The following is an 18,782-nucleotide window of genomic DNA, read 5'->3' on the forward strand; positions in this document are numbered from 1 at the left end:
CTGTATTTCTGTTTTGTCAACTGAATGTGTGTGTGTACCTAACAAGTTGTCTGTAAAGTGTATTTCAGTGTATTATTACTATTCACTCTGATATCAAGTACACACATTGAAATGTTGAGTGTTCATTTTGGTGCAACGGTTCAGAGATGATATGTGCAGATCTGTGATCAGAGTCCATGCTGCTGTCTCTCTGTGGCGGCGTTATGTCTATAGAGAAGACGGGTCACTGAGGTCATGATGTCACCCTACATGTCCCTTTCATAATCTCTAGCTCTTCATCTAACCCGTATACGAGTCCAGTCCACCTGTATTTACTTATTGCTCAGTGACCGCAATTGAAACGCACCGATTCTTACTCGGCTTCATGTGAGAAAAAACTTTAGAAAACATCTTCATTTACAGATATTAGTGCAGTGCCATGTAGGAAGTATGTATTCCTAAGTTATGGTAATGCATAATAAGGAATGTAAAGGCTAACATAATGCAATGCTAGCCTTCAGTGGCTGACGGTCACAACTGCTAGCTAGCTTATTTACAGATATTTTTCAACAGCTAAAGTTTCTTCCATGAAAACACCTTGACATTAACTCATTGGCTGCCAGCCATTTTCCATCACTGCCAAGTGTTTTACAGCATTTTGACTGATTTTCCAAAATCCACAAAACATTGTGTTCTACGATTACGTAAACACCGAAACGAAAAAAGAAAACAGAGACTCTCTTTCATCAGACGTCATTGGCAGTGAAAGGTTGTATTTGAATTGACGTCTATAGACGTTATTGGCAGCCAATAAGTTAAAAAAGCATTTGCAGTGAAGCACAAGCTGTGACTGTTGCCTGTCATTAGTAGCTTTACACATTAGCTTTAGATTACCTCAGTAAGCGAACAGTACAGAACTAAATACAACGGTGGTCGTGTTGAGGCAATGACATTTTAATGGCAGTAAGTGCTGGGAAATGGCGATAAATAACAGGGTTATTATGCACAGGGGAATCCCCTGTGTTGCTGAAAACTCGCGTGTGGCCGAACCGACAAAAGTAAATGAGCAGGACGTTTACTGCCATGTTGTTTATACAGAAGTCGATTAATTTCTCTCTTTCAATATGATAAGAGCAGGGAAATGCTTATTATTTTGTCCAAATGTTGCACAACCAACACTGTGCAACCCCATCATGCACTAATCAGAGTCTAATTCAGGGCTTTGACAATGAGACACTGAGGACTTACTCAAATAACAGGCTCAAAGAGTGAATTCACTGGTGGGAAAAAAAGATTATTTTGTTTTGACATTGTTGGTACCTGTCCTCGGCTCTCTTTTTGTTTACACCAGACATCGCAAAGTGGAGTTGTAGAATCCCTCATCCCTCAAAACATAATTACCATATCACAATAATTACGTTTAAAACCCACAGCTCCAGTGAGAGCTAGTCTGTGGTGATCGATGACGATGGTGTGTGCTCTCGGATTACTCTAGAAGGGGGCTGCAACTAACAGGGATTGTAATAATCGGTAATCCTAGCGCACAGTGACAGTGTCCTGAGATGTCTACAGATATGCAAATCGTTGTCATAGAGGGGAAAATAAACCACACCATAATATCCATATTTGAGAAGCTGGAATCACAGAGCCTGTTTTATTATTGCAGCCCAACTCTAGACATAAAATACAGGTTAATTAGTGCCAGTGTCTTATGAGGGTGTAAAGTGGAAGTACACTTGCTTGTGAAGAAAAGCACAAACGGTAACATCTCAGCCATAATTGAGAAAAAAAAACATAATGATGTTAATGATGCATGTGGTATTTTTATTCCAGAGCTGCTCTTCTCATGGGAAACGGTGTCCAATTAAATAAGAGACATGTCTGAGAGTGTTTTTAATGTCTGTCTTTTGATCACAGGGTCAGCTGTCTGGCAGCTAATAGCCTCCTTCCTCAAACTGCCGATCTCTGGCACTCACTGCATTGTTGGCGCGACCATCGGTTTCTCCATGGTGGCCATCGGCACCAAGGGTGTACAGTGGATGCAGCTTGTAAAGATTGGTAATCTAATCCTACCAGTTTGTGTGTATTTGTGTTGAGTGTTGATACCCCCATTTCTGCAAATGTGCATACACGTGCAGGATTAGCCATAAGATTACATGTTACATGTATTCTTATGAATAATATTACACACGAAAACAAACTAAATAAAAGCACAATGAGATGCCAATGTCGACTTAGATTCAAGATTAAGTGATTGGGATTTTTCTGTCAGATATTGTGCTTTGATTTGCAACATAATCTCTTTAAGTTGAGCTTTAGTTCAATGTTCTATAACCCATTTTAAAGCATCAACACGTGTGATCAATTGCCATTAATTACTAATGCAAAGGATTGACACCTTTTCAAAAATATAGATCACTATTAAACAGTAACAGTAACGGCATAAAACCTGGGTTTTCACGCTCAAGGAGAGTGTGTTGGTAAGTGATGCTTATTGTTGATTTTCTGATTTTCTGCTCTCCTCCCTCTTCAGTGGCTTCATGGTTCATCTCCCCTCTGCTTTCTGGACTCATGTCTGGACTCCTCTTCCTGCTCATCAGACACTTCATCCTCAACAAGGTGAAACTCACTGACACGACCTTTGTGCTCAAAATCAGAATCAATATGTCAGAGTGTCGCAAGTATAAACAATATAATGAACACATATGTGTACTTGTGTACACACTAAAGATCTTCGGCACAGATAAGATCCTCTCAAAGTGGCAATAACTTGCAGATCTGTTGCTGCATAACAGGAAACTGTGAGAGACTTGAAAGAGAAAAGTGTTCTGGATCGTCCTCTGGTCACAAGTGCGGCTTTATGTTTTAATGACTTTGTAGTCTCTTTATAGAGAGGTCAAATCTTTCTCTGCAAGTGAGAAGACTTGATCATTTTATTACACTGTATCTGCACTGTGGTGACATTTGCTGCGTAAGGAAAGTCAGTTTACCGGTTTGGTTTGGTTTCTACATCAGACCCCCTGTAAACCAACTATTGTCTAATTATTAATTTTTTGTACTATTTATTTAGGGACCAGGCATATTACTAGACATTTCCATGTAAATATACAAGATTATAGCCAGTGGCTAATGTTCATCTTGTAAAATGTAAAATAACAAATCCAATCCATCTTTATTTGTTAAGAACTTTAAAACAAACCACAGTACAAACCAAAGTGATGTGCAGATTAGAATGAATAAAAGACATAAGAAGTAAAAGGTTTGAAATGAAATAAAATAAAAATAGATTAAAATAAATTAAAGTAGGGAGACAAGACATATGAACATTGACAGTTCATATGCCAATCAATTATTCCTCAGCTTAACTTCTAAATCTAAATTGTATTGAGTAGGAAAGACTTGATACCTTTTGGAGTATTACGTTTTAAGTAACTAAGCTGTTAATAACGCAGTGATTGTGTGATTTTCTCCTCAGGATGACTCTGTCCCTAATGGCCTGCGAGCTCTGCCTCTCTTCTATGCCACCACCATTGGGATCAACACATTTTCCATCATGTATACTGGAGCCCCATGTAAGTGCTGAGCTGCAGTTCTTCCTGACAGATGTCGCCTCCGCTTTATTTTGTCTGACACCGACGTACGATCAAATTATCATCTCGGTCTCAGCGATGGCGCTAATGACATTTGCTCGCGCAAAATTCCGCCTGAAGGTGCGACAAGAGCATAATGTGTCTCTTTAAAGCATCACTGTGTGACTTTTGCTCAAGAGACGCTCTGTTCAGATTAAACAGAATTATAATCTGATCATTTTTTAAGAGTCTTATGAGCTCTGACACCATGGGGGGAGATTGAAAATCTGAGGGCATCTGCACATGAGCAGAAACGAGAAAATCCCAGATGGTGATGTTGGTTAGAGTCCTGGTGAGACTGATGGTGGATCAGAGGAGACTTGGAGGAGTCTGTGTTAGGGAGGTGAAGGGTGAGCAGGACAGCTGTGCAGACGGCATGTTTTAAAAACATGGCAACGAGATCCAATGGGCTGAACCATTTGGATAAAATAGCTTTTATTTCGTGCTGTGCAATAGGTTAACACGCGTTAACGCATGACACGTTTCCATGACGACTGACCGGAAAAAGACGCGCATAATTATGTCATGTTTACGTGCCGCGACAACGGAGTCCAGGCACTGTTTACCAGTTAGCTCCTTTAGCTGCATTAGCTCCTTTTAGCGCCATCAGCGCGCCTACAGTCGAACTGGAGCGGTCTGTTTATTAAACGAAAAGAGCAGCGCTACAAATAACCAGCGTACCTGTGTACTGCGTATGTGCATCTGTTTTTAAAGTTTAGCGTTACTTTACAAACTCATTTTAACAATCCGGAGTCACGTAACCATGACGTCACACGTCTCTTTTTCCGGTCAGTCGGCATGGTAACGCATGTTAACGTTGACACGTTAACATTCAACAGCACTAATTTTATTGTGATCCCAATTTGATCTGTGATACAAAATTTTAAATCATGCTTAGGTTTAGGACTCCAGCTAAAGATTATTTATTGGGCTGAACAATTAATCGAAATTTTATCGAAATCGCAATACGGCCTGGTGCAATATTTTTTTTAAACCATAATGTGTGTGATAATATCATTTTAGATCTATGCACATCTTATTCTACAGACTGAAGAAATCATTTTAAATGTTTTTCAAATGAAAATCAGAATAATGATGTTCCTCTAAAATCGCAATTCCTGTCAAAATAATCGCAATTCTATATTTATTCAAAATCATTCAGCCCTAATTATTTCTCATTATCAATTCATCTCTCAATACTGCTTGGTGCAACATGTCATTGTTTTTCAAACCCTAAAATGACCACACGCCCCTAACTAGAAACCAGAATGCAGTTGTTTTTAAGGAGCTGAAATTACAGAAACTCTCAAATTGTTTCATCTTTTGGTGAAATTGTTGGTGATTTGATTTAAATAACTGATAAATAATCAGTTGATGTATTTCTGAAGTCCTACTGCAGCTTAATCATCACCGTGTGCTGCCTTAAAAATGACAAAACTGTCAAAATGTCAACCACTCTATCCATTTTATTATAACCATTGTTGCATAATGTATATTATAAACTGCAGCATTTGCAATTTGCATTGTTGATCATTTATTTTCATCGGGAAAAGAATTGTCAGGACACGCTCCTTCACTGTCCACTTTTAAACGCATCTTAAAACCCTTTTTTTTTTTACTTTTCTTTGGCTTTTGACCCAGTATGAGGTTTTTTTTAATATATATGTTTATAGTGTTACTGTATGATTTGTTTGTTTGTGTTGTTTTTCTACTTTCAACAGTATTTTATTGTTTTCTTGTTTGTTCTTAGGTCAATTAGGTTACATGTGTTTTTTAAGTACCTTATAAATAAAGTTGGATACCTGCTCACCAAAGTTACTACATTGCAGAGTGAGAATGTAAGAATCTCCCTATTTTAAGTCTGTAAAAGAGGTTCAAAAGGATTTTAAGATGTAAAAAGTTTTGTAGTGTTTCTTTTAAAATATCAGTGTCTTAAACCCCAGTGTCATTTCATTCATTGCAGTGCTCGGGATAGAGATGCTACCAGTGTGGGCCATCTTTCTCATAACTTTAGCCGGGTCGCTGGTCTGTGCTGCTGTGGTCTGGTTAATCGTGTGTCCTTGGATGAGGAGGAAAATAGCAAGTACGTATCTCTCCCTCTCCCTGTGTGTGTGTGTGTGTGTGTGTGTGTGTCTTTGTCTCTGAGTGTTTGTGTGTTAAGTCTTTCTCACGCAGTCTCAAAGCCCAGCTTTCTGGCCCACAACAACAGAGCTTCAGCCTCTGCTTGCACACTCTGTGCTCTGACACCAAACATTGGATGCCAACGGATGTGTTTTCGTACTGGCCTCTGCCAGAGCCACTAAAACCCTAACAAAACAAAAAAATACAGAGACCAAAAAAAAAAAAAAAAAACTGCAAAGGAACTGGAACACAATACAGAGTTCACAGCGACACTTGGAATTTTAGTCGTATAGCTGCTTGACCAGATGTAAGGGGTTAGGATGATCGCCTGCAGTGTGGAAAGCTCTCAGATCAAGGTTAGGAATTGTTTCTGTAATGGAAAAATGAGCCAGAAGCAACGCAGACAACACTATAAAGCACATAAATAAATGCACTGTGGATTGGACAATGGACATGAGCAAAGCTGTTAGTCTGTCATGCAGGATAAACAAGAACCTGTCATTACTGCGACGACCCGAAGACAAAGTTAGAACATTCACTCTTGCATACTTGAGATGCTTTGCACCAATATGAAAAGAAAATAAATGGTGTTATATGTGCAGGATTATCCAACTCTGAGGCCTAAAACAGCTTTTCTCCAACAACCAACTGTCATTTAAACTAGACCCTGATTGTTTTATTACTTTCCACAGACTAAAATATTGATATAATAGTATGAGAATCGATCCTAGAACATAAATATCTTGGGTCTGAAGCGTCAATATTTCAGTATTGTTCCGTACACCACGATGATGTACCATCAAAATAATCATTATTTAAAGGGTCAAATCCTACATTGTGTTGCATTCCTGCTGGAAAATGTCTTGCATTACTGTTTTAATTTTTCTTTATGCTACTTTATCATACAATCAATTACAGTGTACATAATATGTACTGTATATGTGCAATATTGACTATTTCCCGCAAAATGGTAACATAATATCTCACATTTACAAGAAATTTAGACCATTGACTCCCCTGGAAACACAGATTCAATCCCTCGTTTCCCTTCAGGTCGTCTACAGAAGGAGCAGGCTTTGTCTAGGATCTCTGACGAGAGCCTGGACAAGATACCTGAAGAGGAGGAGGAAAGTCCCGTCTTTAAGGAGCTTCCAGGAGCCAAGGGAACAGACGAGGCCGTGTTGCCGCTCACCGGGGGAAGCGGAACCCGCCAGTCCAGCGGAGAGCTCAACAACCTGGCTAATGGAAGCACCATCCTGCCAAACGGCAGGGTTTACGGTAAAATGAAGAAGCATTTTATTTCCCGTAGCTTATTATTTATGGGGAGCTTTGACCACATTTACTACATTGAGATAAATTCATCTCTCCATTTGTTATTTTAAAATAAATGTGTCCTCCTTTAGAGAGAAATGTACCTGGACTTAGCGGAAATCTCCCCAGAAAAAATGTAATTCACATCTGCTTTTCCGTTCCCCAGGTCGGACTCACTCAATGACCAACGGTTGCCTCAAGTCGCCCATCTCAAACGGCAGCTTTAGCTTCGATGGCCCCATGCGCAGCGACGGCCAGGTGTACCACACAGTACATAAGGACTCGGGTCTCTATAAAGACCTGCTTCACAAAATACACCTGGGCCGCATGGATGAGAGCGACCGCTCGGGTTCCAGCTCTGGCCCCGTTGACAACAATTACCGCTTGCTGCGCCGCAACAACAGCTACACCTGCTACACGGCAGCGATATGCGGCATGCCGGTGCAGCCGCTCCTGCGCACGGAGTCGCGCGACGACAGCGAAAAGCTGGTCGGCGAGGGAGGGGGCAGGAGCAACAGCGTGTCTTACTCCAAGAAGAGAATACGCTACGATAGCTACTCGTCGTACTGCAACGCTGTAGCCGAGGCGGAAATCGAGGCAGAGGAGGGAGGCGTGGAGATGAAGCTGGCCACAGAGCTGGAGGGGGTGGAAGAAGAAGGGGCTCCGGCTCCGGAGCCCATGGACGACCTCGGAGAGGAGGAGCAGGAGGAGAAAGACAAGCCCGAGGTGTTCCAGCTGTTCCACTTCCTGCAGATCCTCACTGCCTGCTTTGGGTCCTTTGCTCATGGAGGCAATGATGTCAGGTGCTGCCTCCTGCTGCTTACATCACAGATAACACCATTATTGAACAGTGGTCTGTTTAAAATGCTGTGTGTTTCAATACGAATTGCTTGTTTCCCTTTCCCATTTAAAATACAATGCAATTATTTTGTCAGTAGCACAGATTGGATATAAAAATGGACATAGTTTTTCCGGTCGCAAAACAAACAAAATTCAAAATTTGTCCTCCACAGTTTCAGTTCACCTATTGGATGATACAAGCTGTCAATCACACTGGGGAGATCATTTATAAAATTGACATCATATGCTATTGAAGAATAACTGAAACTAGCAATTTAGACCACCAACTACTTGGGAATTGGGTTTTTTTTAAACTAAAACTAACTGCTACATAGGCTTTACCTCCTTTTAGCTTCTTAAATGTGAATATTTTCTTCGTTTCTTTGCTCCATATAACAAAGAAATCATTAAAACTGAATAATTTAGGTTTTTGGACAAAGCAAGACATTCGACAAGATCATCATTTCCTGGTTTGACAAACACTGATCAACGTTTTTTGAACATTTTCTGACATTTTATGGTTGTTGTTGGTTACAGTTCTGCTTAATAACGAGAAGATTATGTGCATTTTTGTATTTTATCTGTAGTCAGTTGCAACATATACGACTCCAACATTCTCTTTAATATAATTTCCTATCGTATAGATGCTCGAGTAGAGCTGAGATCTGTTCTCTCACCCTTGCAGTAACGCCATCGGCCCTCTGGTGGCGCTGTGGATGATCTACGAACAGGGCGGCGTGATGCAGGACGCTACCACTCCCATCTGGCTGCTGCTTTACGGCGGCGTCGGCATCTGCATGGGCCTGTGGGTGTGGGGTCGCCGCGTCATTCAGACCATGGGGAAGGACCTGACTCCCATCACTCCTTCTAGGTGAGAAAGTCTCCGTGGGGGGGGAGAGTGGGGAGGACGGGGGAGGGGGCGTTGTGGTTGTGTGTGTGTTTGGAACAGAGGGGTACTGTACTGTGTCAAAGGTGAACTCTTCCAAGATGTTCAGTTTCACTTGTTCCAAAAAGAGCCACAGCTTGCTGACACACACAAGTCCGTCCGCTGCTCCAGCTTCCTTCGGGTAAGTGCTTGCGCGCACCCCCCAGCTGCTCTAGAGCGCACCCACACTGTTCATTTAATATTGCCGTTAAACATTATTGAACAAGTAATTGCCGTTCAATTTGCACTCAGACATTTCCCACTGTGCTGACAGGGGAGCGCGTCTATCTGTGGCAACACGGGTCGGTTTTTAGCGCGTCGGCTCTGTTGCCTCGAGAGCTTTGTCACAGGTACATTATTAATGCTTTCTGACCAGTCGAGGACATCGATCTGGAGCTTTCTCTGGCAAACTGCTCCCTGAGCTGCAACACAAATAACCTCAATGATACACTATTGTATCTGTAGATGATTACATTTAACATACTTGAATAAGATGCCATTTTTAACACACTTCCATCATATTACCAAGTCATATCAGGCTCTCTGCGTGGTGAATGTACAGTTAAGGAGTTGGCACGCATGAGAAAGTCTTAAGTTCCAGCTATTTTGTGTATGTGTATGTGTGTGTGTCTGTGTGCGTGTGTTGCCTGGCAGGAACATCACACAGGGTTACACAAAGTAGTTTGGGGTTCTGGTTGGGGAGGTCAAGAGCAGGAGGGGTGAGGGAAGACGGAGGGAGGGAGGGACAAAGCCACAGTGGGATTCCTGGCCTCTCCTCTCCAACCACAAAGACTAACACCAGTCTGCACTTTTTTTTTTTTTAACCCCCCATCCATCTTTCTCCTCCTTTTTTATATTCCTTCCTGCTCTCTTCTGTAAATCTCTATGTTTTTGTGCTTAACCCTCTTCATTCCTCACCCCTTTTTTTCTTCAGTCTTTCCGGTTTTTTTTTCTCTCCTCACTGCGTCTTTATTTTTTTTTTGTAGTTGTGTCTCACCTCTAAATCTTTCCCCTCACAGTGGTTGTCAGACTCACCCCTAATTACTTTCTCCTCTTTTTGTGCCCTTTCACTCTCTGTGCACCTTCTTTCTTTTCTTAGTTTCTCTCCCCCTGACACCAGCTTAGTTTTTTTTCCTTAAAGACAAATTAGCTCTGCTTCACTCTGGCTTTGCTTTTCTCCAGCGTCTGTTTCCATGAATCAAAGTACAGGAAGAATAGGAACGCTTGTGTTTTTTTCTCGCAGTGCAGTAAAAACATATAATATAGAGCTTCATCATTTAGAGCAGCTCTCCTGTTCAGCTACATTAGGTATTTATGCTGTGAATCCATTTGTCTTAGCTGATGGGATTGTAAGTGGATTTACGACTGCATGTGTACAGTCAGTCGGACCAGAGTTGGACTTCTTGGCACAGAAACTGGTGCACGGAAGTATAAGACAGCAGCTTAACATGTAAATCTACCCAAACTCAAAGACACCATTTATCATTTGAAAGAATCTGCATCCATGAAGAGTCTAGAAAATGCTGGACCCAAACCCTGTGGGCAGATCCAGACCCAGTTGGCGCCAGTTAAACATTCACAAGGTGTCACAACCAAAGTGTTTGTCTTAACTAATGTGACATTAGCAGCCTTCTCTCAGTTCCTGGCAGTGATTTATGCAACCCATTCACACAGAAAGTTCATAAAATACACACAGGATTTGTGTTGTTCCTTCCTGGCTGATTGAACTACCAGCTTGGTTATTTTTAATCCACTCCCAATTTCACATTAAACATAATATTAAACAGATCCCAAACTTGTTGTCTATGTCTTTTCAACTGAATTAGGACCAGTTTGCACCGCTGAATCAAAAAATTCGATCTTCTGACTAAATTGATTACATTTTTGTGACATTATACCACATTTAATACCAAAACAAGCATGGTAAGCACTTTTTAAGAAATTTGTGACTAGATTCCTGTTAGGAACAATGGTGTATTCACTGCAGATGTAGCTGAATAGGTCAGGCTTATGTCAGGCTTCTAGTCAAAGCCATTTCATTCACTTGTTTTACTGTATATAAAAAAAACAATTAGTCATAAGTTGGCCCATTTGTTTATTGCAAGAAATATAAAATAATGTTTGCATCATATGACGTGAAAATACCCGTACAAACAAATATGTAGCTTTGTTCAGAAAGTTGACCTGAGCAAAACCCATGTGGTTTCTAGATTCAGCACATGAAAAATGTACCTAAATCAGCTAAAAAAAAGATTTGGTGTTGACCAGTGTTATGCATATATATATTGTATTATTTTTATTTCCCAAACAAAATTGCTAATTGAAATCTAAAGTTTTTACCTCCTCGACCTGCCTTTTGGCCTTTTCTGTGCACAGAGCGGTGTCTGTTCCCAAGATCCAACCTGACACACACATTTATTTATCATTCTGTCTGTAATGTCAGCGGAAGCTAATGATTTAGTCTCACGTTTCTCTCTCATTCACCCACTTTCTCTCCATTTATCCGTCTGCCGGTGACTCTTTCCCATGTGGGAATGATTTTCCCCCTCCACCGTTTCCCACTGGTCCGTGTCTAAGTGTGAATAATGTTCTAGAATTGGGACACGGCCTTAGACAAAGTGTCTCCGAGTCGGCTCAAGGCAGCGCAGAAACACACTTACATAACCCAGCTATGCTCTTTACGCTGTGTGTGTGCGCGAATGTGTGTGCGTGTATGTGTGTTTAGCATATTATGGTGAAGACCGTGCCATCAGCTGCACGTCCCAGACATAACAATGAAGGGTGTTTCTTTGCCCCCACTCCCCCTCTCCCTCCCTCCTCCACAGTGGATTCACTATTGAACTGGCTTCTGCACTCACAGTCGTGTTGGCTTCCAATATCGGAATCCCTGTCAGTACCACACACTGCAAGGTATGGCTGAGTGGACGTCCAGCTGGTTTCTCACTTCCTCCCCCCCACCCCCAGGCATCTCCAGGGGACAGGGAGCTCACACTGCCTCCGAGGGGGTGCTCTCTGGGCTGCATTCACACATACTTCAGTACAAATATTTGTGTTTCCTCATTCAGATTATGTCTGTGGATTTGTCCGTTAATCCACACGTTTATAATCACCTCTGAATCTGGCTCTTTTTGGAATAATTTGGTCTCTCTTTGCACCCCCTCACTTATGGTCATGTAATTGCTGGGATCTAAAAAAAAATAAAAATACGGAACATGAAATAATTGGCCTGTTTCTTGGAAGTGGAGTTGAATAATAGGAGGAGAGGAGCAGGACGTTAAATATAAACATGCAGAGATGGTAGTGGTTTATAATGTTCCTTGAACACAAAAAACACAGTTTGATCTTCCAGATCTAAAAGCTCGAGAATGTGACCTGAGATCATCGACTGATGTGATGAGACCACAGAATTTAGACGGATTCGTGCAAACCACCAAAGCAACTCTTAACGGTCGCTCGATAAATGAAAACGGGCGAATGCATACACGGATCAAAGTAGCAAGCTATGACCTGCTGTGTGTGCAGGATTATGCTTATTGTGTTGCTAGGCAACGTGTTAGTGAAGTCAGTCCAGTTGCTTCAGTTTTTGTAAGTGGAACCAAATATCCAATGATCCAATAAAAAACTAAATATTATAATTTGTAACTTCTTACTGTCAGCTTTAAAAAAAAAAAAAAAAAAGTTAATTAAACTGATAGATAAATGTTTATTTATCAGGGACAATGCAGTGAGACATAGTTGACAAAAGGTATGTAGCTAGTTTGAAACTCCTGTGTCTGGCTGTGCTTTTCAGCGAAATGCATGTACAGTAAAAACAACAACAATATCATACAATAATAACTCACACACTCCAAAACAATCCAACCTTTTAGATGTATTTTTAAAGTTGGTGCAGCTGTTTTCAGCCAGTTCTTGATCTTTTAAAGTGAAATATTTTATCAGTTTTATCTAATTCGGCGTTATATTCCTTATATGACTTCCTTTCGATGAAGAAAGCTGACTGATTTGTCCCGGATAATGGAATATTCTCCAGTTGTTATTGTATTTGGATGAAACCGTATAGTGGACGTATTTAAAAAGAAAAAAGAAGCAAAATCACACTCAGGGTCGTGCTGTTGTACTGAATATCAGCATGGCTGCGATATCTTCTCTGCACTGCTGTTCAGTACAGAGCTGCGCGGCCTTGACTGTGTTATTGCGTCAGTAATGCAGAGAAGCATCTCGGTGAGCAATGCCACTCCCCCCCCCCCTCCCAGATCCTAGAAATAACTTAAGTATATGAAACGTCTAAAGTGTGAGAGCAAAACAAAACAGAATCTGACCATGTGACGATCGCTGTAAGTCACAATTCCCGCCCAGCCCACGACTGACCCTCCGCAGCAGTGTGCAGCGTCCCTCTCCCCTGTTCTTTACAGGAACGGCGGAATCCAGGCGGGAAGACGCAGCGGAAAACCTGTGGCTCCAACGTGTTCCCTCATTTCACCAACTCTTTCCCATATTTTGTTTTTGCCCTGTCACTACTGGCATGGTTTGGTATGTGGGTCCTCCACCCTCCTGCGCTTGGCTGCAAGCAGACTCCACCCCTCCCAACCCCCTACCAAAAACACAGCCTTTTCCCCCTGACCCAACCTTCTCACCTGTTTTCTACTGTTTTGTTTTCACCCCCCCCCTTCCCTCCCCTCCCCTCTATCTTTCTCTGTCTCTCTCCACTCATCTATCTTCACAGCGGATTTTGCATTGAAGTAATGAGTGCGCTAACGGTGCTTGTTGCATCAAATGTGGGCATCCCAGTAAGCTCCACCCACTGCAAGGTATTGGAGTCATTGGTCGTGAAGCTGTTCTAGAGGGAGCGCACCACGAGCTGCGCTCCATCGCTTCACCTGTAGCTGAACAATCGCTGACAATCGCCAATCCCAACTCCCGAAGTTTTTGCCTCTTGTGCAGTTTTTCCTGCGGGCAGGGAAATCGGCCAAAAAGCATATTGATTTTTAAAAATAAGGAAATAAATGCTGGCTATTTAGCGATACACCAAGTATGTAAATGTTGTGCTAAGTGGGATAATGGAAATGCTAAATCTGAATTTGTGTAAAACCAGAAAAATACTCAACTCTTGGGTGGTGGGGTAAACGTCGAGGTCACATAACATTAGATTTTTAAGTTTGTTTTACTCGTAGGCGAATGGTGTCCAAAGAGAGGCTGCACAAGACTCAAAACTGGTGTTTTAATTGCTGATGATCAATTATCTAAACTTCAACATTGCCATCCATACATTATTTTCTTTCTCACCTTCCGAAAAACCCTTTCTCTTTTCCCCCCCTAAAACCTTGGATAATCACCCGCTTTGCCCAAATGCTAAACGTACTGATGTTAAAGATCTAATGTCGTGGTAATTCGATTGATTTAGTTGTTTTCTGAGGAGGCGGCAGATGTTGTTCGACCAAAAGTCATCGGGATTTTTTCACGATGATTTGCGATCGGGCGTGGGACGATGCGAAAAGTTCACGTCAAGTTGTAATGTTGTTGTAAAAATGGGGTAAAATGTGTCTAAAACACAGTAAATGTTACCTTTTGTGATTAATGCAGAGTTGCTGCATCTCCTGTTATCCCGTTCCTACTTGCAAAGGAGTTAAAGGAATTTCTAAAAGTGTGTCCAACAACATCTGTCAACTCCGTTGTGGCTGAGTGTGTGCGTGTGTGAAGAGTGAGAAGTAATGGGCATCCATTTTGGTTTAGCCTCTGTGACCATTTAAACAGTTTCTCTTTTTCTCCCCCCTCTAACTTGTTTGGAGGTTAAACCAAATTGATGCCCAGCCCTGCCATGTGGAGCGCTATGGTCTGATTATGTACAGTGACTCATTGTTTCAAAAGCTCTGCAGGCGGCGAGCAGCATAAACACTGAGGTCACGCTGCAGTTTGCAGCTTTGTTGCTGCGCTGCATACCAAAGTTCCTTCAAATGCTTGTAAACAAAAAAAAAAGTATTTGATATTTCTTAGCTGTGGCTCTGCTACAGTGATAGTCATTTTCAGATGACTTGATAAGCTTTAATAGTTATTGACCGTTCAGCTGCATCACCCTGACCTTTCACACGCACTTGTGAGTGTGTGAGAGAAGGTGTTTTTTGCGAACAGTTTTTTTTAAATTCCCACCCACCTGCGGTGTCGTCAGAGCTGAAACGAGTCCCTGCACATTCCACTCCGGCACGTCTGAAAATGTATGAATGACAAAAATGTGTCCTTCAGGAATAATCGTCACTCTGATTTTTCTTTTCTTTTTTATAAAGGTGAGTGAAGAATGTCTTTGTGGAAGTCTGACGTTTGCAGATTAATAATGAAAATAAAATAAAGAAATTGAATTTGTTCCAGAAAGTATTTGACTTTTGGCTGCAGTTGACCTGCCAGTGTCAGACTTCCACACCCTCGGATTGAATAAGGCAGTGGTATCTACTCTAACCTGCTTGCTCAACACTAACAGTCATTTTTTTTGACCGAGCTGGTTTTGAAGAGCTGAAGGCTGCGTGCAGGCTTTTCTGTTCAGATGAAAACAGAACGCCCTCAAAAGTACCTGAAACATTTGATGACTGCTGCTGCTCGCTCATCTGGTTTGCAGCAAAAATAGCACGTTAGATGAGCTTGTGAAAACATTTCAACAAAGCGCCTCTGTCCAATGTATTGTTTACCCACAAAACACACGGGTAATACCATCCGGTAACATGGGAGCATGGGCCTCTCCTGTGGGAAGCACAGAGTCAATAAAGGCGGTCAAATTACTTTGTTTTCAATTGGGAAATTCATAACAAAAAAGATCCTTTTAAAGGGCGATTTTGGCAAATTCTGTGCCTGAACACACCTGCAGCTCTTCACTGTCGGTTTACCACGTTCAACATTTCCACTGCTGATTGTTTCTTCTTCCTTGTGCCGCGGCGTCCAGGTGGGCTCGGTCGTGGCCGTGGGCTGGATCCGCTCCAAGAAAGCGGTGGACTGGCGCCTCTTCCGGAACATCTTCCTGGCGTGGTTCGTCACGGTGCCTGTGGCCGGCCTGTTCAGCGCTGCCGTCATGGCCCTGTTCGTGTACGGAATCCTGCCCTTCGTCTGAGGACACGTGGCTGGGTTAGGGAGAGCACGGGAGGAAAGGAAGTGAGTCAGTCAGTCAGGTGGCGAGAGAGAGAGAGAGGGGGAGTCAAAGCTCGTAGCTGGTGCAGATGAGAAGGAAATGAGGGAACTGAAAAAGTGAGAGTGATGGTGAAGAGAGGCAGGAGAGTTTGCAGGTGGACTTGGTTGTACTGTGGATGTGAGGAGGGTTGGTTAACACGCTTCCTGGCTCTGTAGAGTCCAGAGATCTTTTTTATTCTCCTTCTTGGGTGTGCAAACCATCCTGTTGACTGGACCATTTAACCTGCTGTACAAAAGGCAAAAAGGCCGTTTCTTCTTCTTTTAATCGATAAATCGCGAGAAATCCAGATTGCGCACGACTTCAAAACCAAGTGACAAACATGCCTGCAGCTGCAGTGACACTGCATCCTTTTCCTTTTTTGCCTGTCCCAGGTTGGCATAGTTGGTCCAGTGCTTATAATTATTCCAAAATGCCATTTTAAAAAAAACGAAAAAAAACTGTACATATCGTCGTATTGGACTGTGTGTGATTTGTTGTATTGCAGCTTGCTTTAAAAAAAACACAACAAAAAAAACAAAAAGGAAAAAAAAAGATGAGTGTGGTCAACCAACCCATCCAACATCTCACTTTTAAAATGCTCACCAGGTACAACTGGGGCCAAATAGACATAATGCCTCAGAGAAAAGGGGGGGGGGGGACTGTCGGTCCACTTAGTTCTTCTCCGACGTTACCGTAGAAACCTGATTTGCTCGAGATTTCTTCTTCTTCTTTTTTTTCTTCTTTGTCAGAAGCTCCCTTATGTTTTTAGAGATGGATCTCATATTTTTAATGATGTATTATACTGTAATTTGTACTGTAAATACTGTCCTGAAGAGTTTTGGGGAGTGGAATTAGGGGATCATGGATTGTATTTAATGTTGTGTTTTTGGAGGGCGGGGGGGGCGTTAACTTTTCATGATGTCATATTAATACGGTTTATCCCTCACACACACACGCACACACTTGACGGGCTGTTTAATCAGCAGTTGGCAGATGTATAGTGAATGGAAACGTATTTAAAACTATAACTGGAGAAAATCATTATTGTTTTTTTTTTTTTTTTTTTATCATAAATTGAAACAGTGTTGACGGGAAGTTTTCCCCCGCACCTCGAAGTCGCTCTTTTGAGAGCCGCTCCATGCCAAAGTAAGCCGTGCCAATTTAAACCATAAATATCGAGGTGCAGCAGAAGCCAAAACGTCAAGAAAAACTGATGAGAGACAAACATTAATAAATGCTCAAATGTTCACATATCTGCGTCTGTATAAGAGTAATTTCCTCATACTGAGGGCCAATCGCACCTACACACCCCCCCCCCCAGACGAATTACATCCCTGAAACCTCACGTCTCGTGCGACTTATCTGTCACGACGCCTCTAAACGTGTCATATCGAAACACTACGAAACTACGTTTGTATTTCAAAACTCAGCCAGTTCTGCCGGAGTGATGGTCGAACCAGGGGATTCGACCCCAGCCACACACATATTGTAGCTCCTCAGAAAAGCATTTAGTTCATCGACCGCTGATGTGTTCGATCGAAGTGCTAAAGGTCGGGGTCTCTGTTTTCAGGCTGCTCGCGTCATAAAAATATCACACAACTTCTGAGTTAGGATCATTATGTTTGAATAAGTTGATATTTCAGTGGGGACGGGGGGGCGGGATTGAACTGATCATCACCAGCTTTTTAACAGGGTCACCTGACCTGTAAATGAACAAAATGAAGCTTTTTTTTAATTGTTATTTGAACTCAAATGTTTTTTTTTTTTTGTTCTTGTGGTGTGTTTCCTAATTTTCTTTTCTTTTTTTTGTGTGTCTCATGAACAAATCTATGCTTAAGTAACCACTTGCCTTGTAACATTGTGTTCTATTTCTGTGCAGTTACGGTAAATAATAATTGAATACTGTGGTGTTTACATCGTAACCATATTGTAGTGTCTGAAGAAAAAACAAAACGACTGTTGCCTAATGATGCCAATGAAAGACAAAAACGATTAATTTTTAAGTGCAAAGAAAAAAAGAGAGAAAGAGCAAGTGTGCACACAGTGACCTGTTTTATTTTTTTGTTTTGTTTTTGTAGTAGTACTAATCATGATCCCCGTCACTTTACACTGCTACTATGTGTTAACACTACATGTATGTGGGTGCAATTCAGCAATGAATAAGAGAATAACTACAGAAAATTCATCAAGACTATATATATTTTTCTACCATATCTGAGTTTTAACCTGGATGAGCTTCCAGACACTTTGGAGGACACACTGCGCTGTGATGGGGGGTGAACTGGTAACACACTTCCCCCCCTTTTAAAAAAAAAAAGCCCAGCGTGTTCTCGTAACATGTAGGTTCAAGTGTCGGGCGGGCGAGTAGATCAGATTTTTGAAAATCTTACCATTTTTATTTTTCGAAATTTTTCGATGAAAAAAAACACTTTGTAATTTTGTTTCCCTACACCGCTTTGATCATGAGCCGCGAGAGCAGGATTCGCTAAAACCAGGACGACGCGCTGCTCGCCGGAGGGAGGCGACATTTATAGAAGCGAAATCTTTGTAGTGGACAAAGTCGATATTAAACTGTGTGTGGACTGTGTGGACATTTGTGTCCTTGTTTTGGCAGACTTTGATGACTCTTGACGCTCGTATCCTTTTTTAATTCTGTTGGCCGTGCGTTACACGACGGGCGACACAGAGCAGGCGCGTTCAAATTCGTACAGAAAGACGTTTTAAGACGTAGTTAAACATAGCTGTAGCAATAAGGGCTGGGTATCAAACTTAAGTACTTCTGTTGTTAGGTTTCAGTTGACTCACTTAAAGCTCACATAGAATGGTCCTG

At 41.8% G+C, this 18,782-nt stretch overlaps 1 protein-coding gene across 3 annotated transcripts in view; it reads left to right on the forward strand.

The window, feature by feature from the left end:
- slc20a2 (solute carrier family 20 member 2) overlaps positions 1–17,531 on the forward strand; it is a 49,060-nt gene extending 31,529 nt beyond the window's left edge. For 2 of the 3 annotated variants that reach the window (XM_083905478.1, XM_083905477.1), the window contains exons 3-10: positions 1,897–2,037; positions 2,513–2,598; positions 3,455–3,551; positions 5,572–5,691; positions 6,783–7,007; positions 7,207–7,843; positions 8,566–8,751; positions 11,631–12,085. In XM_083905478.1, the coding sequence (XP_083761604.1) occupies positions 1,897–2,037; positions 2,513–2,598; positions 3,455–3,551; positions 5,572–5,691; positions 6,783–7,007; positions 7,207–7,843; positions 8,566–8,751; positions 11,631–11,982 (1,844 nt within the window). In that variant the 3' untranslated portion in view covers positions 11,983–12,085. Of the gene's footprint in view, positions 1–1,896; positions 2,038–2,512; positions 2,599–3,454; positions 3,552–5,571; positions 5,692–6,782; positions 7,008–7,206; positions 7,844–8,565; positions 8,752–11,630; positions 12,086–15,730 lie in introns of those variants that run through there. The other variant, XM_083905479.1, reaches the window with a different exon arrangement.
- The last annotated feature ends 1,251 nt before the right edge of the window (positions 17,532–18,782 follow it).

Source organism: Microchirus variegatus, assembly GCF_963457635.1.
Source record: "Microchirus variegatus genome assembly, chromosome: 18".
NCBI lineage: Eukaryota > Metazoa > Chordata > Actinopteri > Pleuronectiformes > Soleidae > Microchirus > Microchirus variegatus.